This window comes from Primulina tabacum, chromosome 1 (assembly GCF_025594145.1).
Source record: "Primulina tabacum isolate GXHZ01 chromosome 1, ASM2559414v2, whole genome shotgun sequence".
NCBI lineage: Eukaryota > Viridiplantae > Streptophyta > Magnoliopsida > Lamiales > Gesneriaceae > Primulina > Primulina tabacum.
This window is the reverse complement of record NC_134550.1, coordinates 49,386,321-49,403,477: the sequence shown is the minus strand read 5'-3', so window position 1 is coordinate 49,403,477 and position 17,157 is coordinate 49,386,321. Positions and strand designations below refer to the sequence as shown.

At 35.7% G+C, this 17,157-nt stretch overlaps 3 protein-coding genes across 3 annotated transcripts; all 3 read left to right on the top strand.

Annotated features, from left to right (window-relative positions):
* The first annotated feature begins 714 nt into the window (after positions 1-714).
* LOC142519215 (glutathione S-transferase APIC-like) lies at positions 715-1,729 on the top strand. Its single transcript, XM_075622160.1, has 3 exons — positions 715-861; positions 959-1,007; positions 1,249-1,729. The coding sequence occupies exons 1-3, from the start codon at positions 715-717 to the stop codon at positions 1,692-1,694; spliced, it is 642 nt and encodes a 213-aa protein (XP_075478275.1). The 3' UTR covers positions 1,695-1,729.
* Positions 1,730-4,153: 2,424 nt separating this feature from the next.
* LOC142511371 (uncharacterized) lies at positions 4,154-5,240 on the top strand. The gene is made up of 2 exons (XM_075619644.1): positions 4,154-4,976; positions 5,074-5,240. The coding sequence occupies exons 1-2, from the start codon at positions 4,154-4,156 to the stop codon at positions 5,100-5,102; spliced, it is 852 nt and encodes a 283-aa protein (XP_075475759.1). The 3' UTR covers positions 5,103-5,240.
* A 4,763-nt stretch (positions 5,241-10,003) lies between these two features.
* Positions 10,004-11,697, top strand: LOC142519206 (bifunctional protein FolD 2-like). The gene is made up of 5 exons (XM_075622148.1): positions 10,004-10,270; positions 10,500-10,683; positions 10,761-10,918; positions 11,020-11,232; positions 11,318-11,697. The coding sequence occupies exons 1-5, from the start codon at positions 10,166-10,168 to the stop codon at positions 11,546-11,548; spliced, it is 891 nt and encodes a 296-aa protein (XP_075478263.1). The 5' UTR covers positions 10,004-10,165; the 3' UTR covers positions 11,549-11,697.
* Positions 11,698-17,157: the final 5,460 nt, after the last annotated feature.

Below are 17,157 nucleotides of genomic sequence, written 5' to 3'. Positions count from 1 at the left end.
AATTGTAAAGAATAAAGTATCTCGTACTGATGCACTCAAGTGAAGTGCTATTTCCGAGGTAACCCGGGTAGAAAGCTTCCTGGAAATATATATGAGAGCCCTGGCTTCTGATAACCCGGGAAGAAAATGTCTCGGGCATTCACCCGCCAGGCTTCTGACGAACCATTCCGACAGATTGACCCTGATTTGGAGATTCAGTTTAATATCACGGGTCATCGATGACCCGAGTCCTTATGGAGTATCACTACTAACTAATACGCACGAAATAATTTCCAAGTCTAGATTTTGACAAATCTCAATTTTCATTTAAAGAATATCTATTGTGGATGTTAATGAGAGCATTTAGTGAATATAAAATCTGAATAATGTTGATTGTGCTATTATCCGTTGAATGTGGGGTAAACAAACAAGACCAGATTCGAATTTTGAAGCTTCATTAAGAAATATAACATAACAAAATTGAATTACTCACGACAGAGAAACATAATGACTTCAAAATCAAATTATAAATGCGAGAGAATCACCAAAATTGATTCACAGATATGAAAAATCATAACTTGATTTATTAACAATTTTGGCAACTTGTACCAGATTTAAAATCCAGTGATGTGCAGAATCAAATGCCATTCCCATGTTATTAATACACCATAAATCATCTTTCACATCCATTCTCAATCATCCAAAACTTTTCTTGACTTTAGTTTTCAAGTAGTTATGGCAATCAAGGTATACGGGCATCCATATTCTCCAGCAACACAGAGAGTTCTTCTCTGCCTGACAGAGAAAAATCTTGAATATGAGTTTGTGTTTGTTGATTTAACAACCGCTCAGCAGAAGAACCAGCCCTTTATTTCAATCAATGTAAAAACAAATCCCATAAATCGATACCATGATAATAAACTTGCGATTTTCAACTAATTCAATGGTTTCTGACATCTGTATGTTCATATCTTGACAGCCATTTGGTCAAGTACCAAGTTTCGAAGATGGGGATTTAAAGCTCTTTGGTAAAGTTCTTTCAATCCCCGAAAACCATGCAACCCAAGATTTTAGTTGGCAGTGTGTGGCACCTAATTGTATTTTGTTTGGGTGATATTTATATTTTTAAAAAAATTGCGCATAAAATTTGATTTTTTTTGAAAAAAAATTTGAATAGCAACACATCATGATTCTTGTACTTTGGGATTTGCTAATGGCCAAAAATGCAACTATCTTAACAACCTTTTGACATTTTTGAATGCATTACAGAATCAAGAGCAGTAACACAATACATTGCACACCAATATGCTGACAAGGGAACCCCGCTGATACATCAAGATCCAAAGAAGATGGCAATAATCTCAGTATGGCTAGAAGTTGAAGCACAGAAATTCGATGTGTTTGCTTCCAAGCTAAGCACCGAGACTCTAATGAAGCCACTCAAAGGCATGACTGCAGATGAAGCTGCAGTGGAGCAACTGCAGAGTCAATTAGCTCCAATTCTTGATGTTTACGAAGCCCGGCTAGCCGAATCAAAATACTTGGGAGGAGACAGCTTCACATTGGCTGATTTGCATCATGTTCCTATCATTAATTACTTGATGAAAACAAAAGCTAAGGCTTTGTTTGATCAGCGGAGGCACGTGAGCGCATGGTGTGCTGATATATTGGCCAGGCTTGCTTGTTTAAAAGTTCTCCCTGGGGTCAAGATTTGAGACCGAAATGACATGTTTAAGGAAATCTACTTTTAAATAAAAATCCAGGATTTTACTAATACGGTACATGTCACATGTTGGGTTAAATCAGAGGATATAATTATTGATTTTGTGCTTCAGTAATATCAATTAATTTGATAGTACAATCTTATTCTTTTAGTGGAGTAGAATAAGATTAATAAATTATTTTGATTAATCATGAGTTGATTGGATCAAATTAATTTATTGAAGCTTACATTAATTGAATCCGACCAGGTCCCTTTGGTGGCTCTAATATAAACTCAGATAAATTATATGAGTTATAATTTATGGTATATGTGGGATAAATTTATCTAGACTATTATATTAATGGAAGTTTATCATCTAATCTTCTAGATATGGTATAATATATTATGTCCATTTAAATTTATATTTTAAAAAGATATTGTCATTATCTTTTATGTTACAAGATATTACAAATATAATATATATATATATATATATATATATATATATATATATGATATTGTAACAAGTGACCACACACAATCCTACGTTTAGAGTTTGAGAGAACACCGGAGAAGGCTTGGAGGTTTGGAGCGTAGATCTAGTGCAGAGAAAGATCGAATACACGCTTCAAGGGTAATATCTAATTTCTGTGTGTTGTAATTAATTAATTCGTGTTAAATACGTAGAACAATTGATCCTGTGAAGAAGAGATGATTGAAATCACAAGAAATTAATTTTTGTGATCCGATCTTCTCGATCTTGGCTAACATATGGTATCAGAGCCACGGGTTTTGATATTGTTTTGCGTATTTCGAATTAATTAATTATTTATGCATGTTTTAGTTTAAAGCGGTGTTAGATTTATGCGATTGTGGTTTGATTAGATTGATTTATTTATTTTTGAACAGTTTATGGCCATAGTTTTTTGGTGAAATTGTACTTCGTATTTTCTAGTCTGTAACCAAGGGGTGGATTACGACTCCATGTTTCCCCTTGTTTATTTTCGTGCAATTTTTATTGTATTTTTCGGATTTGAGCTTTTCTGTTTCTGTTTAAAGAACTGGAGGGCCGGATGCAATTTCAATTAAAACCATAAGGACCAAAAGGAAATTTCGTCCAAAAGATTCCAGGGACCAGAGTGCGTCTTCTTCAAAATGTCAGGGACCTGTTCAGAAAACTCCGAAAACCACCATGAAAAAGCAAATCTGGATTGCACAATCGAAAGCACGCGGCCGCGAGGATGAGGAATGTATGCGAAGGTGGTTTGCGGTCCTTCTCATGCGTTGTTCTTCACGGTGGAGCGGGCGCGAAAGAGATGCGAAAATCACCATTTTTATGCGTTGGATCTGGAAAACTCGGGCATCTATTTTCGATTTCGAAATGGATATGGTGTCTCGGTGGTTTCCCAGTGACTGGCGCGGTGGAGATCTTCACGTCCGCAGGTTTCCGGCGATTCCAGCGGCGGCAGCGACGGTGGCAGCAACATTTTCTTTAGGGTTGCAGAAGATGGATCGCAGGTTCGGGTCATGGGCTTTCGGGTCGGATCCGGAAAATTATTCATGGGCCAAACCAGGTTGCTGGATTAATAACTTGGACTGGACACATTTTTTAAAAATTGAAGAATTGGGCCAAATTGGGATCAATTAGATCTTTAATTTTTTTTGTGTGTCTAGGTTGGGCCATAAATTTGTTCTTGTTTAATTATTGCTTATATTGCTTTAATTACGAAATTAATTGTCATTCATGCATCATGCCATGTAGTTGCATAAACACCGCTTTAGGTACCATATTGTCATGCATAAAATTTTATTTATTTTCTATTATATTTTTAGTTTAGAGAATAAATATTATGATTAATAATTGAACTATTTTAAGAGTTAAAATAGTCATGATTTTATTAATCGGATAAAACCCAAAATTAAATTTAAATATTAAGTGTGAGATGGTATATTTTAAATAAGCCCACGGTCTCCCTTATTAGTCCATTAGTAAGAATATGTGTATGCCTCGTGCCAATTTTATTGGTCTCCCTATAGGAGGGCTACATTGTTTTGGTTACTTGATTGGACCCATTATTATAATTATTTTATAGTAAAATTAATTGTGACCACCCTATAGGTGACATAATTAATTTGATACTTGATAAATAATTAATTTAAAGGTATACACTTATGTCGATGATATTGTGAGAATTTCCTATAGAATATTTTTTACAATATCTTTTGATAGCCAAAATCAAGCAATACTAAATTAATATTGCATGAGTTGCTAGATATATTGAATTTAGTGGGAGGGTCTCAGCCTAACTATAAATAACATGTTTTTTTCCTAAAGAAAAAATTGTGTATTTTGGAGTTTTAGGTAAATTGTTGTGTTGTAGTAGTTTTTTGGGATCTACAAATGCATTTAATGCATAACACATAATTTTATTTATTGCATTGCTCATTTAAATTTATTTTAATTTCAGAAAAATGACTGGAAATTCACTGTCTATGATATTGACCAACAACCAACTAGTCGGAGAAAATTACATTGATTGGAAACGTAATTTGTTGATTGTCTTAACTGCGGAGAAACACAAATATGTGCTCAATGAACCCTGTCCATCGGTGCTTACGGCGGAGTCCACAGCAGCTCAAAGGCAAGCTTATGATAAGTGGATCAGCTCTGATAAGATGGCCCGTTGCTATATTTTGGGATCCATCTCAAATGTGCTGCAACAGAAACATCAGAACATGGACACTGCTACAAAAATCATGGATAGCCTCCAAGAAATGTTTGACCATCAAGGACGTCAGGCACGACAAGCAACCATTAGAACCATTATGAACATGCGCATGAAACCTGGGACGCCCGTGAGAGATCATATGATTGCATTGATCGCTCAGTTTAACATGGCTGAGGTGTTAGGGGCTGAAATCAAATCAGAGACTCAGGTTGACATAGCACTTGAGACTCTCCCTGAGATGTTCTCACAGTTTAAAGTTAGCTATAGCATGAATAAGCTAAATATGTCCCTGACTGAGCTGATGAAGGAACTCCAAACTGCTGAAAGTGTTCTTAAGACTAAAACTGGTGATGCATTTGTTGTTGCTTCTGCTGGGCCATCTTATTCCAAGCCGAAAGGTAAAAATGGGAATAAAAGGAAGAAGCCCAACAAGAAGGGTCCACAACAAAATGAAAAAAAGGTCAAGGTAGATGGCAAGCCTAAGGGAAAATGTTTCCATTGTGGAGAAAAGGGTCATTGGAAGAGAAACTGCCAAGAATATCTAGCTTCCAAGAAGCAAGCTAGTGGTGAGTTATCTTTTATTGAGTCTTGTTAGTGGTTGATTCTACTGATACTTGGATTGTAGATTCTGGAGCCACTAATCATATATGCAATATTTTGCAGGGGTTCCAAGTAATCAGAAGCCTCAATGAAGAGGAACATACTCTAAGGGTTGGCACAGGAGCTGTGGTGTCTGCAAAAGCTGTTGGAATTGTTTATCTTTATTTTTCGAATAATAAACATTTGGTTTTAAGACATTGTTATTATGTTCCGGAGATTACTAGAAATTTGATTTCAGTTGTTTTATTGTTTAGACAAGGATATCATGTCCATTTTTCACAAATGGTAGTTGATATTACCTTGAATAAAGCCCTTATTTTCAAGGGACATTTGAATAACGATTTGTATGTCTTAAAACATGATGACAGCTCTTTGCATCACATTGAATCCAACAAACGAATTAAATTGTCTCCCAATAATGAAACTTATTTGTGGCACTTGAGACTTGGTCATATCAATCTTAATAGAATTCAACGGTTGGTAAAGGATGGTCCTTTAAGTAATTTAAAGGTGGATTCCTTGCCTCTATGTGAATCCTGTTTGGAAGGTAAGATGACTAAGAGATCTTTTAAATCTAAAGTACATAGAGCCAATGAAGTTTTGGAATTAGTGCACGCTGATGTATGTGGACCAATTAGTGTACAAGCTAGAGGTGGATTTGAGTATTTCATCACCTTCACTGATGATTACTCTAGATACGGTTATGTTTACCTAATGTCCCACAGATATGAATCTTTTGAAAAGTTCAAGAAATTCAGAAATGAAGTGGAAAAACAATTAGGTAAGATCATAAAAACACTTCGATCAGACAGAGGTGGCGAGTATCTATCCAATGACTTTAGAACATACTTATCAGATAATTGGATGATTGTAGAGACCCGACGAATCAGCCGGTCTCACTCACAGGACTCACCACCCCTGGCAGTGGTGTCCATGCCTCCCCAAGATTCGAACCTATGACCTCCGGCTGATTGTCCTGGAGGTCATAGGTTCGAATCTTGGGGAGGCATGGACTTCCCTGCTAGGGGGGAGGAGTCCTGTGAGGTAAGGGCCGGCTGATTCGTCGGGTCCCTTACAATGATATCCCAATTGAGTGCACCAGCTACACCTCAGCAGAATGGTGTCTCTGAAAGGAGAAATAGGACTTTGTTGGACATGGTTAGGTCCATGCTAAGTTTCTCTAAGCTCAGTACATCTTTTTGGGGATATGCTATCCAAACTGCAATATACTTATTGAGCATGATTCCTTCTAAGTCTGTCTCTAAGACACCTCTTGAATTGTGGAATGGGCGCGTGCCTAATCTAAGACATATTCGGATATGGGGATGTCATGCTTATGTGCTAAAGAGAAAGATGGATAAAATGGAACCTAGATCAGAATTATGCATGTTTGTTGGATATCCTAAGGGAACAAGAGGATATTACTTCTATAGTCCTCAAGACAAGAAGATATTTGTAAGTACAAATGCAACCTTCTTAGAGGACAAACACATAGAAGAGAGTGAATCAAAGAGTAAGGTTTTTTTGGAAGAGATTGCTAAATCATCTACTCCAGATATCCGCACTGAACCTACTCAGTTTGAATTCACATTTCTACCACCATTAACCACTGGTTTCTAAACAAATGAAGTGGTAGAAGAAATTGGTTCCAATGATCGGTCACCCCATCATATCCAAATGGAGAATGAAGGAAATGGTCAAGAAGATAACTTAAGACAACAACAATCAATTCCAATCAACCAAGAACCTCCATAACTTAGACGTAGTGGGAGGGTCATTCTACAACCTTCTAGATACTTGCTCTATGGAGAATCGTTTGATGCGGTTTCCATTGAACAAGAGGAGGATCCCATCACGTACAAAGAAGCTATGAAGGATGTTGATGCTGACCAATGGAGGAGTGCCATGGAATCAGAAATGAGATCCATGTACACTAACTCCATCTGGGTTCTTGTAGACATTCCTGAAGGGGTGAAACCTATAGGGTGTAAGTGGGTCTACAAGAGAAAGAGATGAATAGACGGAAAAATGGAGACATTTAAGGCTAGATTGGTAGTCAAAGGTTTTAGCAAACGAGAAGGAATCGATTACGATGAAACCTTCTTACCTGTGGCTATGATAAAGTCTATTCGGATCCTCTTATCCATTGCAGCTCATTTTGATTATGAGGTGTGGCAAATGGATGTCAAGACAGCATTTCTTAATGAAAATCTTGACGAAACCATTTATATGGTACAACCAGATGGTTTTATTCACAACGGTCAAGAGCATAAAGTATGCAAACTGAAAAAGTCTATTTATGCACTTAAGCAGGTGTCTAGGTCTTGGAACATCATATTTGATCAATCTGTGAAAGATTATGGTTTCAATCAAAATCTTGATGAGCCTTGTGTCTATAAGAAAATTTTGGATGACAAGGTGATTTTTCTTGTGTTATATGTGGATTACATCCTACTTATTGGGAATAATTTAGAGGTGATGACCTCTGCCAAAAATTGGTTGTCTCAACAGTTTGACATGAAAGACTTGGGAGAAGCAAGTTATGTTTTAGGTATCCAAATCCTTCGGGATAGGAAGAACAAACGGATTGCTTTATCTCAATCTTCATATGTTGATAAAATATTGGTGAGATATGCAATGCAAAATTCCAAGAAAGGTCAAACACCTTTTAGACATGGAATTCACTTGTCAAAGGACCACAATCCCAAGAATCCAAGTGAAGTGGAATACATGAAAAGAGTTCCATATGCTTCGGTTGTAGGAAGTCTTACGTATGCTATGCTATGCACTCGACCAGATATTTGTTATGCTGTTGGGATTGTTAGTAGATATCAGTCAAACCCAGGACTAGAGCACTGGATTGCTGTAAAGCATATTCTCAAGTATCTTCGCAGAACTAGAGGGTATATGTTGGTTTATTCGGCTTCAGAGTTGGCACCTGTGAGTTATACTGATTCTGATTTTCAAGCTGATAGAGATTCTCGTAAATCCACATCAGGATCTGTGTTCACATTGGGTGGTGGTGCCGTTGTTTGTAGGAGTATCAAGCAATCATGTATTGTTGATTCCACAATGAAAGCGGAGTATGTAGCGGCTTGTGAAGCAGCAAAAGAAGCCGTTTGGCTGAAAAAGTTTTTTCTAAGCCTTGAGGTTGTTCCTGCTGCATCAAATGCCATTACTTTATATTGTGATAACAGTGGTGCAGTGGCAAATGCAAAAGAACCAAGAAACCATCAGCGTGGAAAACACATTGAACGAAAATATCACCTAGTGAGGGATATTATTCAACGAGGAGACGTGACAGTGTGCAAGATAGCATCTGCTGAAAATCTTGCTGATCCTTTCACCAAAAGCTTACCTGCTAGAGCTTTTGAAGAACATATTCGAAATATGGGTGTACTAGACATGACTCATTTACTCTATGACAAGTGGGAGGATAAAATAATGTTCGATAGTATGATGCCCATCGAGTACTTTTGTTATATGTTGATGACATTTTGAAATTAGAATAATGTTCATTTGTTTGTTTAAATAAATTTATTTTGAGCAATGCATATGTCCATTGGATTGTTATATTATTATAAATTGAGTGTTTAAGTCGTTAAACACAGAAAGATTCAATTTTAATTCAATCCAAAGCTTTATTCTCCACGATCGGTAAATAAATTAGGACAAATTATTTTGATAAGATCGTCTCAATTTTATTGAAGACTATCTTTGGTTTGGTAATAAAATTAGGGATACATTTTGTTGTATTGGACTGGACCACGTGAGATTTGAATTTGATTTAACCATACTAATTCAAAATCACTAGATTTTCGTACATAACACCTTAATCCTGAGCGGATAATGAACTTTGATTACTAACTTGAAGTTCTTTGATACATCAATGAGTAAGACCAAACTATTGGTCAATATCTCGATTTTTTTAGGAATCAAAGTAAAATAACAAAGAACATATGTTCGTAATATGGAATCTGTCACCTAGTCAATAGGTATGATCATAAACTCACAAGTTCTTCTAGAAGACAGTAAAATCTGAGCTCGGTAATTCAACATTCTTGTTGAGTTAATTATGTGATGTGATCACATGGGACTGTCAAATAGAAAATGAGGGTTGAGAAGCTATGAATATCGAATATGGGTTATATGGTCATGATACCCTGTCTTAGATGTTCTAATTGATCGACATGGGTGATATGTTGGGTCGATAAATCAGAGGATATAATTATTGATTTTGTGCTTCAGTAATATCAATTAATTTGAGAGTGCAATCTTATTCTTTTAGTGGAGTAGAATAAGATTAATAAATTATTTTGATTAATCATGAGTTGATTGGATCATATTATTTATTGGAGCTTAATTTAATTGAATCCGATCAGGTTCTTTTGGTGGCTCTAATATAAATTCGGATAAATTATATGAGTTATAATTTATGGTATATGTGAGATAAATTTATCTGGACTATTATATTACATGGAAGTTTATCATCTAATCTTCTAGATATGGTATAATATATTCTGTCCATTTAAATTTATATTTTAAAAAGATATTGTCATTATCTTTTATGTTACAAGATATTACAGATATAATATATATATATGTGTGTGTGTGTGTGTGTGTGTGTGTGTGTGATATGGTAACAAGCGACCACACACAATCCACGCTTAGAGTTTGAGAGAACACCGGAGAAGGCTTGGAGGTTTGGAGCGTAGATCTAGTGCAGAGAAAGATCGAATACACGCTCTAATTTCTGTGTGTTGTAATTAAGTAATTCGTATTAAATACGTAGAACAATCGATCATGTAAAAAAGATATAATTGAAATCACAAGAAATTAGTTTTTGTAATCCGATCTTCTCGATCTTGGCTAACATCACAATCATCTGATATAAATGTAAATTCTGAAAACGAAAGCAAAACCATCCATGAAACTCAATTATTGAAAAGCATCTAAATAAGTTATCATTTTAAAAAACCCGTGAAACATACACAATCAATAAAAATAGTGATTGATTGAGAGAAGTAAACTACAACAAACATTGTTAATTGTAGGGGACAAAACAAAAGAAAAACCAAAATGCAGCCTCCATTATCACCATATCCATTCCAGCATCATCCCCTTACTAACTAGAGTATTCCGTCGTCACGAAACTATGTCAGATCATAAAGCCACAATCATTGATGGTAAACTAATAGCCCAGATAATACAGTCTGAAATCTCCGCTGAAGTGCGCCATCTCTCTCAGACTTATGGCAAAGTATATGATCTCTGCGCCTGTGAAATCCAGTCATCGATCGATCGTTTCTGCATTTTGCGCTGATGTGGTGCTGTTGCACATGATTATAAATGGGGAAAAAAATTCAAGCTACTTAGCAATTAAACATTTTTGTTCTTTTAACTGCTCACTATGTTTCTTGCATAAAATACCGTATACACACGAGTTGGATATTTTCTGTGTTGTAGTTTTTGAGTCTTGATAATTTCAGGTGCCCGGATTAGCTGTGGTGGTCGTTGGGCAAGGGAAGAATTCACAAAGCTATGTGGATATGAAAAGGAGGGCTTGCGATGAAGTCGGAATCAGGTCCATAGTACTGAATCTGCCAGAGGAAGTACCCGAGGCAGAACTAATCAGCAAAGTCCATGAATTGAATGCGGATCCTGATGTTCATGGTTGGTAGTTTTCCGAGCTTGTGTATTCATTTCATTTGTTTAGTTGGATGATTTTTCTTCTTGTGTGGTTGTTGAAGGTATAATGCTGCAGCTTCCTATGCCTAAACATATCAGTGAAGGGAAAATTTTGAGCGAAATATCCCTTGACAAAGACGTCGATGGATTTCATCCTTCGCATATTGGCAAGTTAGCGATGAAAGGCATAGATCCTTTGTTCGTCCCTTGCACCCCAAAGGTAGTCCCATCCATGTATTCACATGACATCACACAGGCACCATACATGCGCAGACAGGTAATTCTAACATCTTGCGAGAGTTTGTGTTCCTGAGGAAACAGGTTTGCCTAGAGCTTCTATCGCGGAGTGGCATCTCCGTCAGAGGAAAGAAGGCTGTAGTCGTGGGTCGAAGTAACATAGTTGGCTTACCAGTTTCCCTGCTACTTCTGAAAGAAGATGCCACTGTTACCGTGGTTCACTCCCGCACCAAGGAACCAGAGCGTATAATTCGTGAAGCTGACATTATCATTGCTGCAGCAGGGCAAGCAACCATGGTAACCAGACTAATCAATTTATATATCTGCAAGTTTCTTTCGGTTTTGCTAGTCTTTTTCTTTTATTCTTACCCATAATTTTCAGATAAAGGGCAGCTGGATCAAGCCAGGTGCTGCGGTTATCGACGTTGGGAGAAATGCTGTGGATGACCCGAGTAAAAAGTCCGGTTACAGGCTCGTGGGAGACGTGGACTTCCACGAAGCGTGCAAGGTAGCTGGATGCATTACGCCGGTTCCAGGTGGCGTTGGACCGGTGACCTTCGCGTTGCTGCTGAAGAATACCTTGGACGGAGCCAAGCGGCTTATTGAGCTCTGATTTGCATCTTTCTTGTTCCACACACAAATATAATATACATCTGAAATATCTCGTGTGTATAGTTATTACCAGACCATATGAGAATAGTGAGCAGACATTTGCCAGCTGTGGATTACATTTTAATTCGTGTTAAAATATTTTATCTGAATTACCCATGAAAAATTATTAATTTTTATTGTGAATATCGATAGGATTGACCCGTCTCATAGATAAAGATTCGTGACACCGTCTCACAAGAAACCTATTTTTTAATCAAATGTGTATTTTATTTTGTATATTTAAATTTTTCGAAATAATAATTGACTCTTGATCTTCCGTTTTTTTTTTTTTTTTTTCCTCGTTCTAATCTCTTTGGTGTTCAGATGCTTTATCATCTCAAATCTATTTTTCTATGTCCTTTGGTTTTCATAATTCGAATCTCCTTGGTGTTCCGAATATTTTCTTTTATCAAATATCAAAATTAAAGATCTAATTTTGTCAGTTAAAATATATATTTAATTAAATAAGTTTTCATTCAATACACTTTTAAAAGTAAATGATATGATTGTAAATAACAATTTTGTTATTCTTAAATAAATTGTAAAATCAGACCTCGATTGTTATTAAATTTATTTTCTAACATTAAAATGTAATTTAATTTAATTGAATTAAATTAAAATATAACCCTTTTTCGTGTTACCGTGTACCATTTTCGCTATTTCATGTTTATTATGCTTTGTGGCCTATTATTTTAGAATAAATCTTTATACTTAGCATAAAAAATAATATTTTTTTAAAGATGACCTAAATAAGATATCTGTCTCACAAAATACAACCCGTGAGACCGTCTCATACAAGATTTTGCCTTTGAATTTCTTGTTGTTCCGGATGCTTCCTCTTCTCAAATTTCAAAATTAAAGATTTAATTTTTGACAGTTAAAACAAATATTTAATGAAATATGTTTTTATTCAGTAAATTTTTTAAAAGTAATAGATATAATTGTATATGACATTTTTGTCACTCAAATTAATAGTAAAAATAGTAAAATAAGACTTCAATTACTATTACAGTTATTTTCTAATATAAAGATGTAATTTAATTTAATTGTGATAAATTATTAAGAAATTGAAAAGGAAAATAAATTTGAATAGAATTCTAAAATAATATAGAACCAATATCTAATGAAAATGATCACTCAACAATAAAATAAGCAAATATGAATAATCAATTTATTGAACCCAATTTATAAGATAGTCTATTAGATACCCATCACATTAAAATTACAAAAATAACCTTTAAAACTTTAGTTCCTTGCACTCATCACAATGGACAGTGATTCTTTCTGCATTATGCTATTACAAGATGGCTTTAACGTTTTACAAGAGTTAGTTCCCGACTTAACAAAATTCGAACTTTAATATCCGAACAATACTTCGAATAACTCACGAATACGTTCGAACATTTCGAACCAAACTCAAGCAAAAAAATTTAATTTTCGAGCTTCGAATTGAATCTAAACTCGAATAATACTTAATTCAAAAAAATAATAATCAAATCTTAAATTTTTATTAATGTTTCTGTTCGTTTTCATTTGTTTATACAACTAATTGTGATTGTTTTTCATGTAAAGCATAGTTTGGTACATGGGATAAGGGAGGGATTGATAAAAAATCCACCATATCTCATGTTTGGTAACTTTTTAAAAAGCCCATGATATTGATAAATAATTTTTTTGAATGATAAAATATCCCTTCTATTAGATGTGATAATTTTAATTTAATGATAAAATACACTACAAATGACTTAATTGCCCTCAATTTATAAATGATTTTTATAAATCTATGCTAGTAGGTAGAAATTATTTATTTTTATATATTATATAATATGATAATTATATAAAAATAAACTCTAGATAATTATATAAATAATTTTTATAAATATCAATAAAATTATTAGTATCACTCGATTAACCTTAAAAATTGATATTTGACTTAACTCACAAAATCAAGGGCTCAATTATCATATTATATAATATATAAAATTAGGTAAAAATAAATAAATCATGCAAGCATTATCGGCACATGAACAGATAAAAAATATGAACTCAAGCAACAACTTTGAAATTATAAAATTTATTATGATAAGGTTAATTTTGTCATTACAATCTAATATATAAATTTAATCACTCTTATTAAAATCATACCAAGCATTAAATATAATATCATACGTCTTATTTATCATTAACTTATCCTTATATTATATATCACATGTTTATCCTATCATGTGTACCAAACTATGCCTTAAAAGAAATATGGTATGTGACTTCAGAGTATGTTTTTTGTGAGACGGTTTCATCAGTTTTTATCTGTGAGACGGGTCAACACTACCGATATTCACAATAAAAAGTAATAATTTTAACATAAAAATTAATATTTTTTCATGGATGACCCAAATAAGATATCCGTATCACAAAATACGATTCGTGAAACCGTCTCACGCAAGTTTTTGCCGTGACTTTAGAACCTTGTCGGAAATATATATTAATATATGGTGGAATTTCCACCGTCTAATATATTTATAAATATAAATACCTTTATTTTATTTTATTTATTACCTTTTTCTAATTTGTAAGAGTAGAATTGCATCAACGTGCTTACCACCATTTTTCCTCTGTACTAATCTGAATCCGCGTGAGAGACACTCGTCACTTTCCTAATCTTCAGAAGAAGAGACCATCGGACAAAAATCAATGGCCAAATCTACCTTTCTCCCCCTCCTATCCGCCGTGTTAGTATTGATCCTCCTTCAACGATCCGCCGAAGCTGGCGGGGACGGCGACTTCAGCTGGATCCCGATCAAAATGTCCGCGACCTGCCAAGGATCAATAGCTGAGTGCATGGCCGACAGCGGCGGCGAGTTCGAAATGGATTCGGAAGTCAATCGGCGTATTCTAGCAACCACTAGGTACATCAGCTACGGGGCGCTGCAGGCGAACAGAGTCCCATGCTCAAGGAGAGGCGCTTCGTACTACAACTGCCGGCCGGGTGCGCAAGCTAATCCATACACTCGATCTTGCTCCGCCGCCACGCGGTGCAGGAGTTAAAAAAAGCGAGGCTTGTATTTTTTGTAAGGGCTTTCTTCTTCATATGCAAACGTTTCAGAGGCAGTAAATCATTCCGGCCGATAAATGTTGTTCTTTTCTTGAAGTGGTGTGATGATTCATGTATTTTTGAATGCAAATTATTCTTTTTGGAATAAAATTCAAGAAAATTTTTCCAAATCAAGTTCCTATTAGTATATGCTGTCGCTTTCATTCAGTGGTTAACAATTTCCTTCTGTTTTGTTTTCGTTTTCCCCTCCAAAATACAGACTTGCCAACAAGCAACACCAATTAGCAGTTGATTGATACCAGAAAGATTGAAAAACGTTGATCTAGGACCTCTTATTGCATACTCTCTTAGGCACCCCTTAGGACATAGGATGAGATTATTAGGGATAAGTAAGTTTTATGTAAAGGATATTTATTATTTGGGATAAAATGATTTGGAAAATATTTCACACAGACCAAATTACCTCTTCCCACTTTATAATTATAATTTACCTCTGAACCGAGCAAAATCTAAAATAGATCTTGTTCATCACTCTCTTTTCTGTTATCCAAGTCTCACCCGCCGACCCATTTTGGAAGATCTCGGATTTAAAATCTTAGCCGGATCCCCATCTGATCCGTGGACCCATCTTGGAAATGCACGCGGCATTTTGCAAGAAAATGGAGTTGGCGATGAGGAACAGCAGAGCGCAGATTTTAAGCTGGAGCTGCGTCGGATAAGCCCTCTGTAGCCACAACAGCAGCAAGAATCATTGAAAACTGGAGGAAGGGTGATATGTAGGAGTAGATATAATTCCGAAAGATACGATTTTCTTGGATTGAAAATCGGAGTTTTGGAATACATAAGCTTGGAAATGAAATGAAATGGAAAATTGGGTATGGGATTTCAGGATTTTCTGTTGAAATTAAAGAAAGGAACTGATTTGCATGAGACGAGAGTTGGCGGTGAGAAATCTTCACCCGTTTTATGAGAAGTGTTTATTTGTTTCCAACTAAGTATTACAAACTAAGCTTCTCTCTATTTATATACAAAGAAGGAAATAAGCGTGTTTAATATACAAAAACGTTATTCTGAAATATTTGAAATGTTATTTTAAGACTCTCCTTCAAACTTGAAATAGATCCAGCATTCCAAGCTTGGACATAAGATATTGATGCTGGCTTTTCCCAAGTTCTTTAGTAAACAAATCCGCTTGCTGCTCTCCCGTTGAAACATAAGATGTTTTGATCAGCTTCTCACATATCTTTTCTCGTATTAGGTGACAATCAATTTCTATATGTTTCATTCTCTCGTGATACATCGGATTGGCCGCGATATGCAATGCTGCAGTGTTGTCGCAGTAGATAACCACAGGCAGCATTAAGTCCGCTCCCCTATTTTTCAGAATTCCTATTATCCAGATTACTTCACATGTGGTATTTACCATGGCCCTATATTCCGCTTCAGCTGAAGATCTCGAGACGGTTGCTTGCTTCTTGGTTTTCCATGACAACAGCGAGCTTCCAATTTTAATGCAATAGCAAGTGACCGATTTTCTTGTCATAGGACACGTTCCCCAGTCGGAATCACAATATGTTGTTAGATGTGATGATCTTTGGGCAGTGAGAAAAATTCCTCTTCCGGGCGAAGACTTTAGATATCGCAGTATTCTCAAGGCTGCTTCCAAGTGTGATGTTTTTGGAGTATTCATGAATTGACTTAACGTTTGCACATCATAGCATATGTCAGGTCTTGTAACAGTGAGATATAGAAGTCTACCGATCAACCTTCTATACTCACTTGCATTGTCCAACAAAGGATCATCATCAGCATCTTTCTTTGCACTGTCATCAAACTCCTTCGAAGTGAACTTAGCATTTTGTTTCATAGGCGTATTACAAGCCTTAGCACCTGCCAAGCCTGCATCTGATATAAGTTCCAGAGCATACTTTCTTTGGTTCAAACATATTCCATCCTTTGATCGAGCAACCTCTATACCAAGAAAATATTTCAATGTTCCCAAGTCCTTGATCCTGATATGGCTGTGTAAATGTTTCTTTAATGCTTCAATTGAAGTTTGATGATTGCATGTGATCACGATATCATCTACATATACCAGCAATATGGTAATAGCCTTTTGCTCTTTCTTGACTAACATTGAATGATCATGTTTTGACTGATAGAAACTAGCAGACTTCATGATTGATGCAAATTTAATGTTCCATTGCCTTGAGGCTTGTTTGAGGCCATATAAGGACTTCATCAACTTACATACATTAGTCCTTTCGAACTCCCCTTGACGTCGAAGTCCTTCACAACTCTCCCCTTGACTTCGAAGTCCCTGAGGAAGGGGCATATAAATCTCCTCATCAAGGTCTCCTTGAAGAAAAGCATTCGTGACATCCATTTGATACAAAGGCCACTGGACATAGCTGCAACACTCAGAAGGCATCAGACAGTGGTGATCTTAGCTACATGGGAGAATGTGTCATGAAAATCCACTCCATAAAGTTGAGTATAACCCTTGGCAACAAGTCGAG

Bases quoted from the DNA above. Each gene is read 5' to 3' on its own strand.
- LOC142519215 (XM_075622160.1), top strand. From the start codon at position 715: ATGGCAATCAAGGTATACGGGCATCCATATTCTCCAGCAACACAGAGA. The intron at 862-958 runs GTAAAAACAAAT...ATATCTTGACAG, and splicing joins AGCCCTTTATTTCAATCAAT to CCATTTGGTCAAGTACCAAG. The intron at 1,008-1,248 runs GTAAAGTTCTTT...AATGCATTACAG, and splicing joins TGGGGATTTAAAGCTCTTTG to AATCAAGAGCAGTAACACAA.
- LOC142511371 (XM_075619644.1), top strand. From the start codon at position 4,154: ATGACTGGAAATTCACTGTCTATGATATTGACCAACAACCAACTAGTC. The intron at 4,977-5,073 runs GTGAGTTATCTT...AATATTTTGCAG, and splicing joins TTCCAAGAAGCAAGCTAGTG to GGGTTCCAAGTAATCAGAAG.
- LOC142519206 (XM_075622148.1), top strand. From the start codon at position 10,166: ATGTCAGATCATAAAGCCACAATCATTGATGGTAAACTAATAGCCCAG. The intron at 10,684-10,760 runs GTTGGTAGTTTT...TGGTTGTTGAAG, and splicing joins TGCGGATCCTGATGTTCATG to GTATAATGCTGCAGCTTCCT. The intron at 11,233-11,317 runs GTAACCAGACTA...CATAATTTTCAG, and splicing joins CAGCAGGGCAAGCAACCATG to ATAAAGGGCAGCTGGATCAA.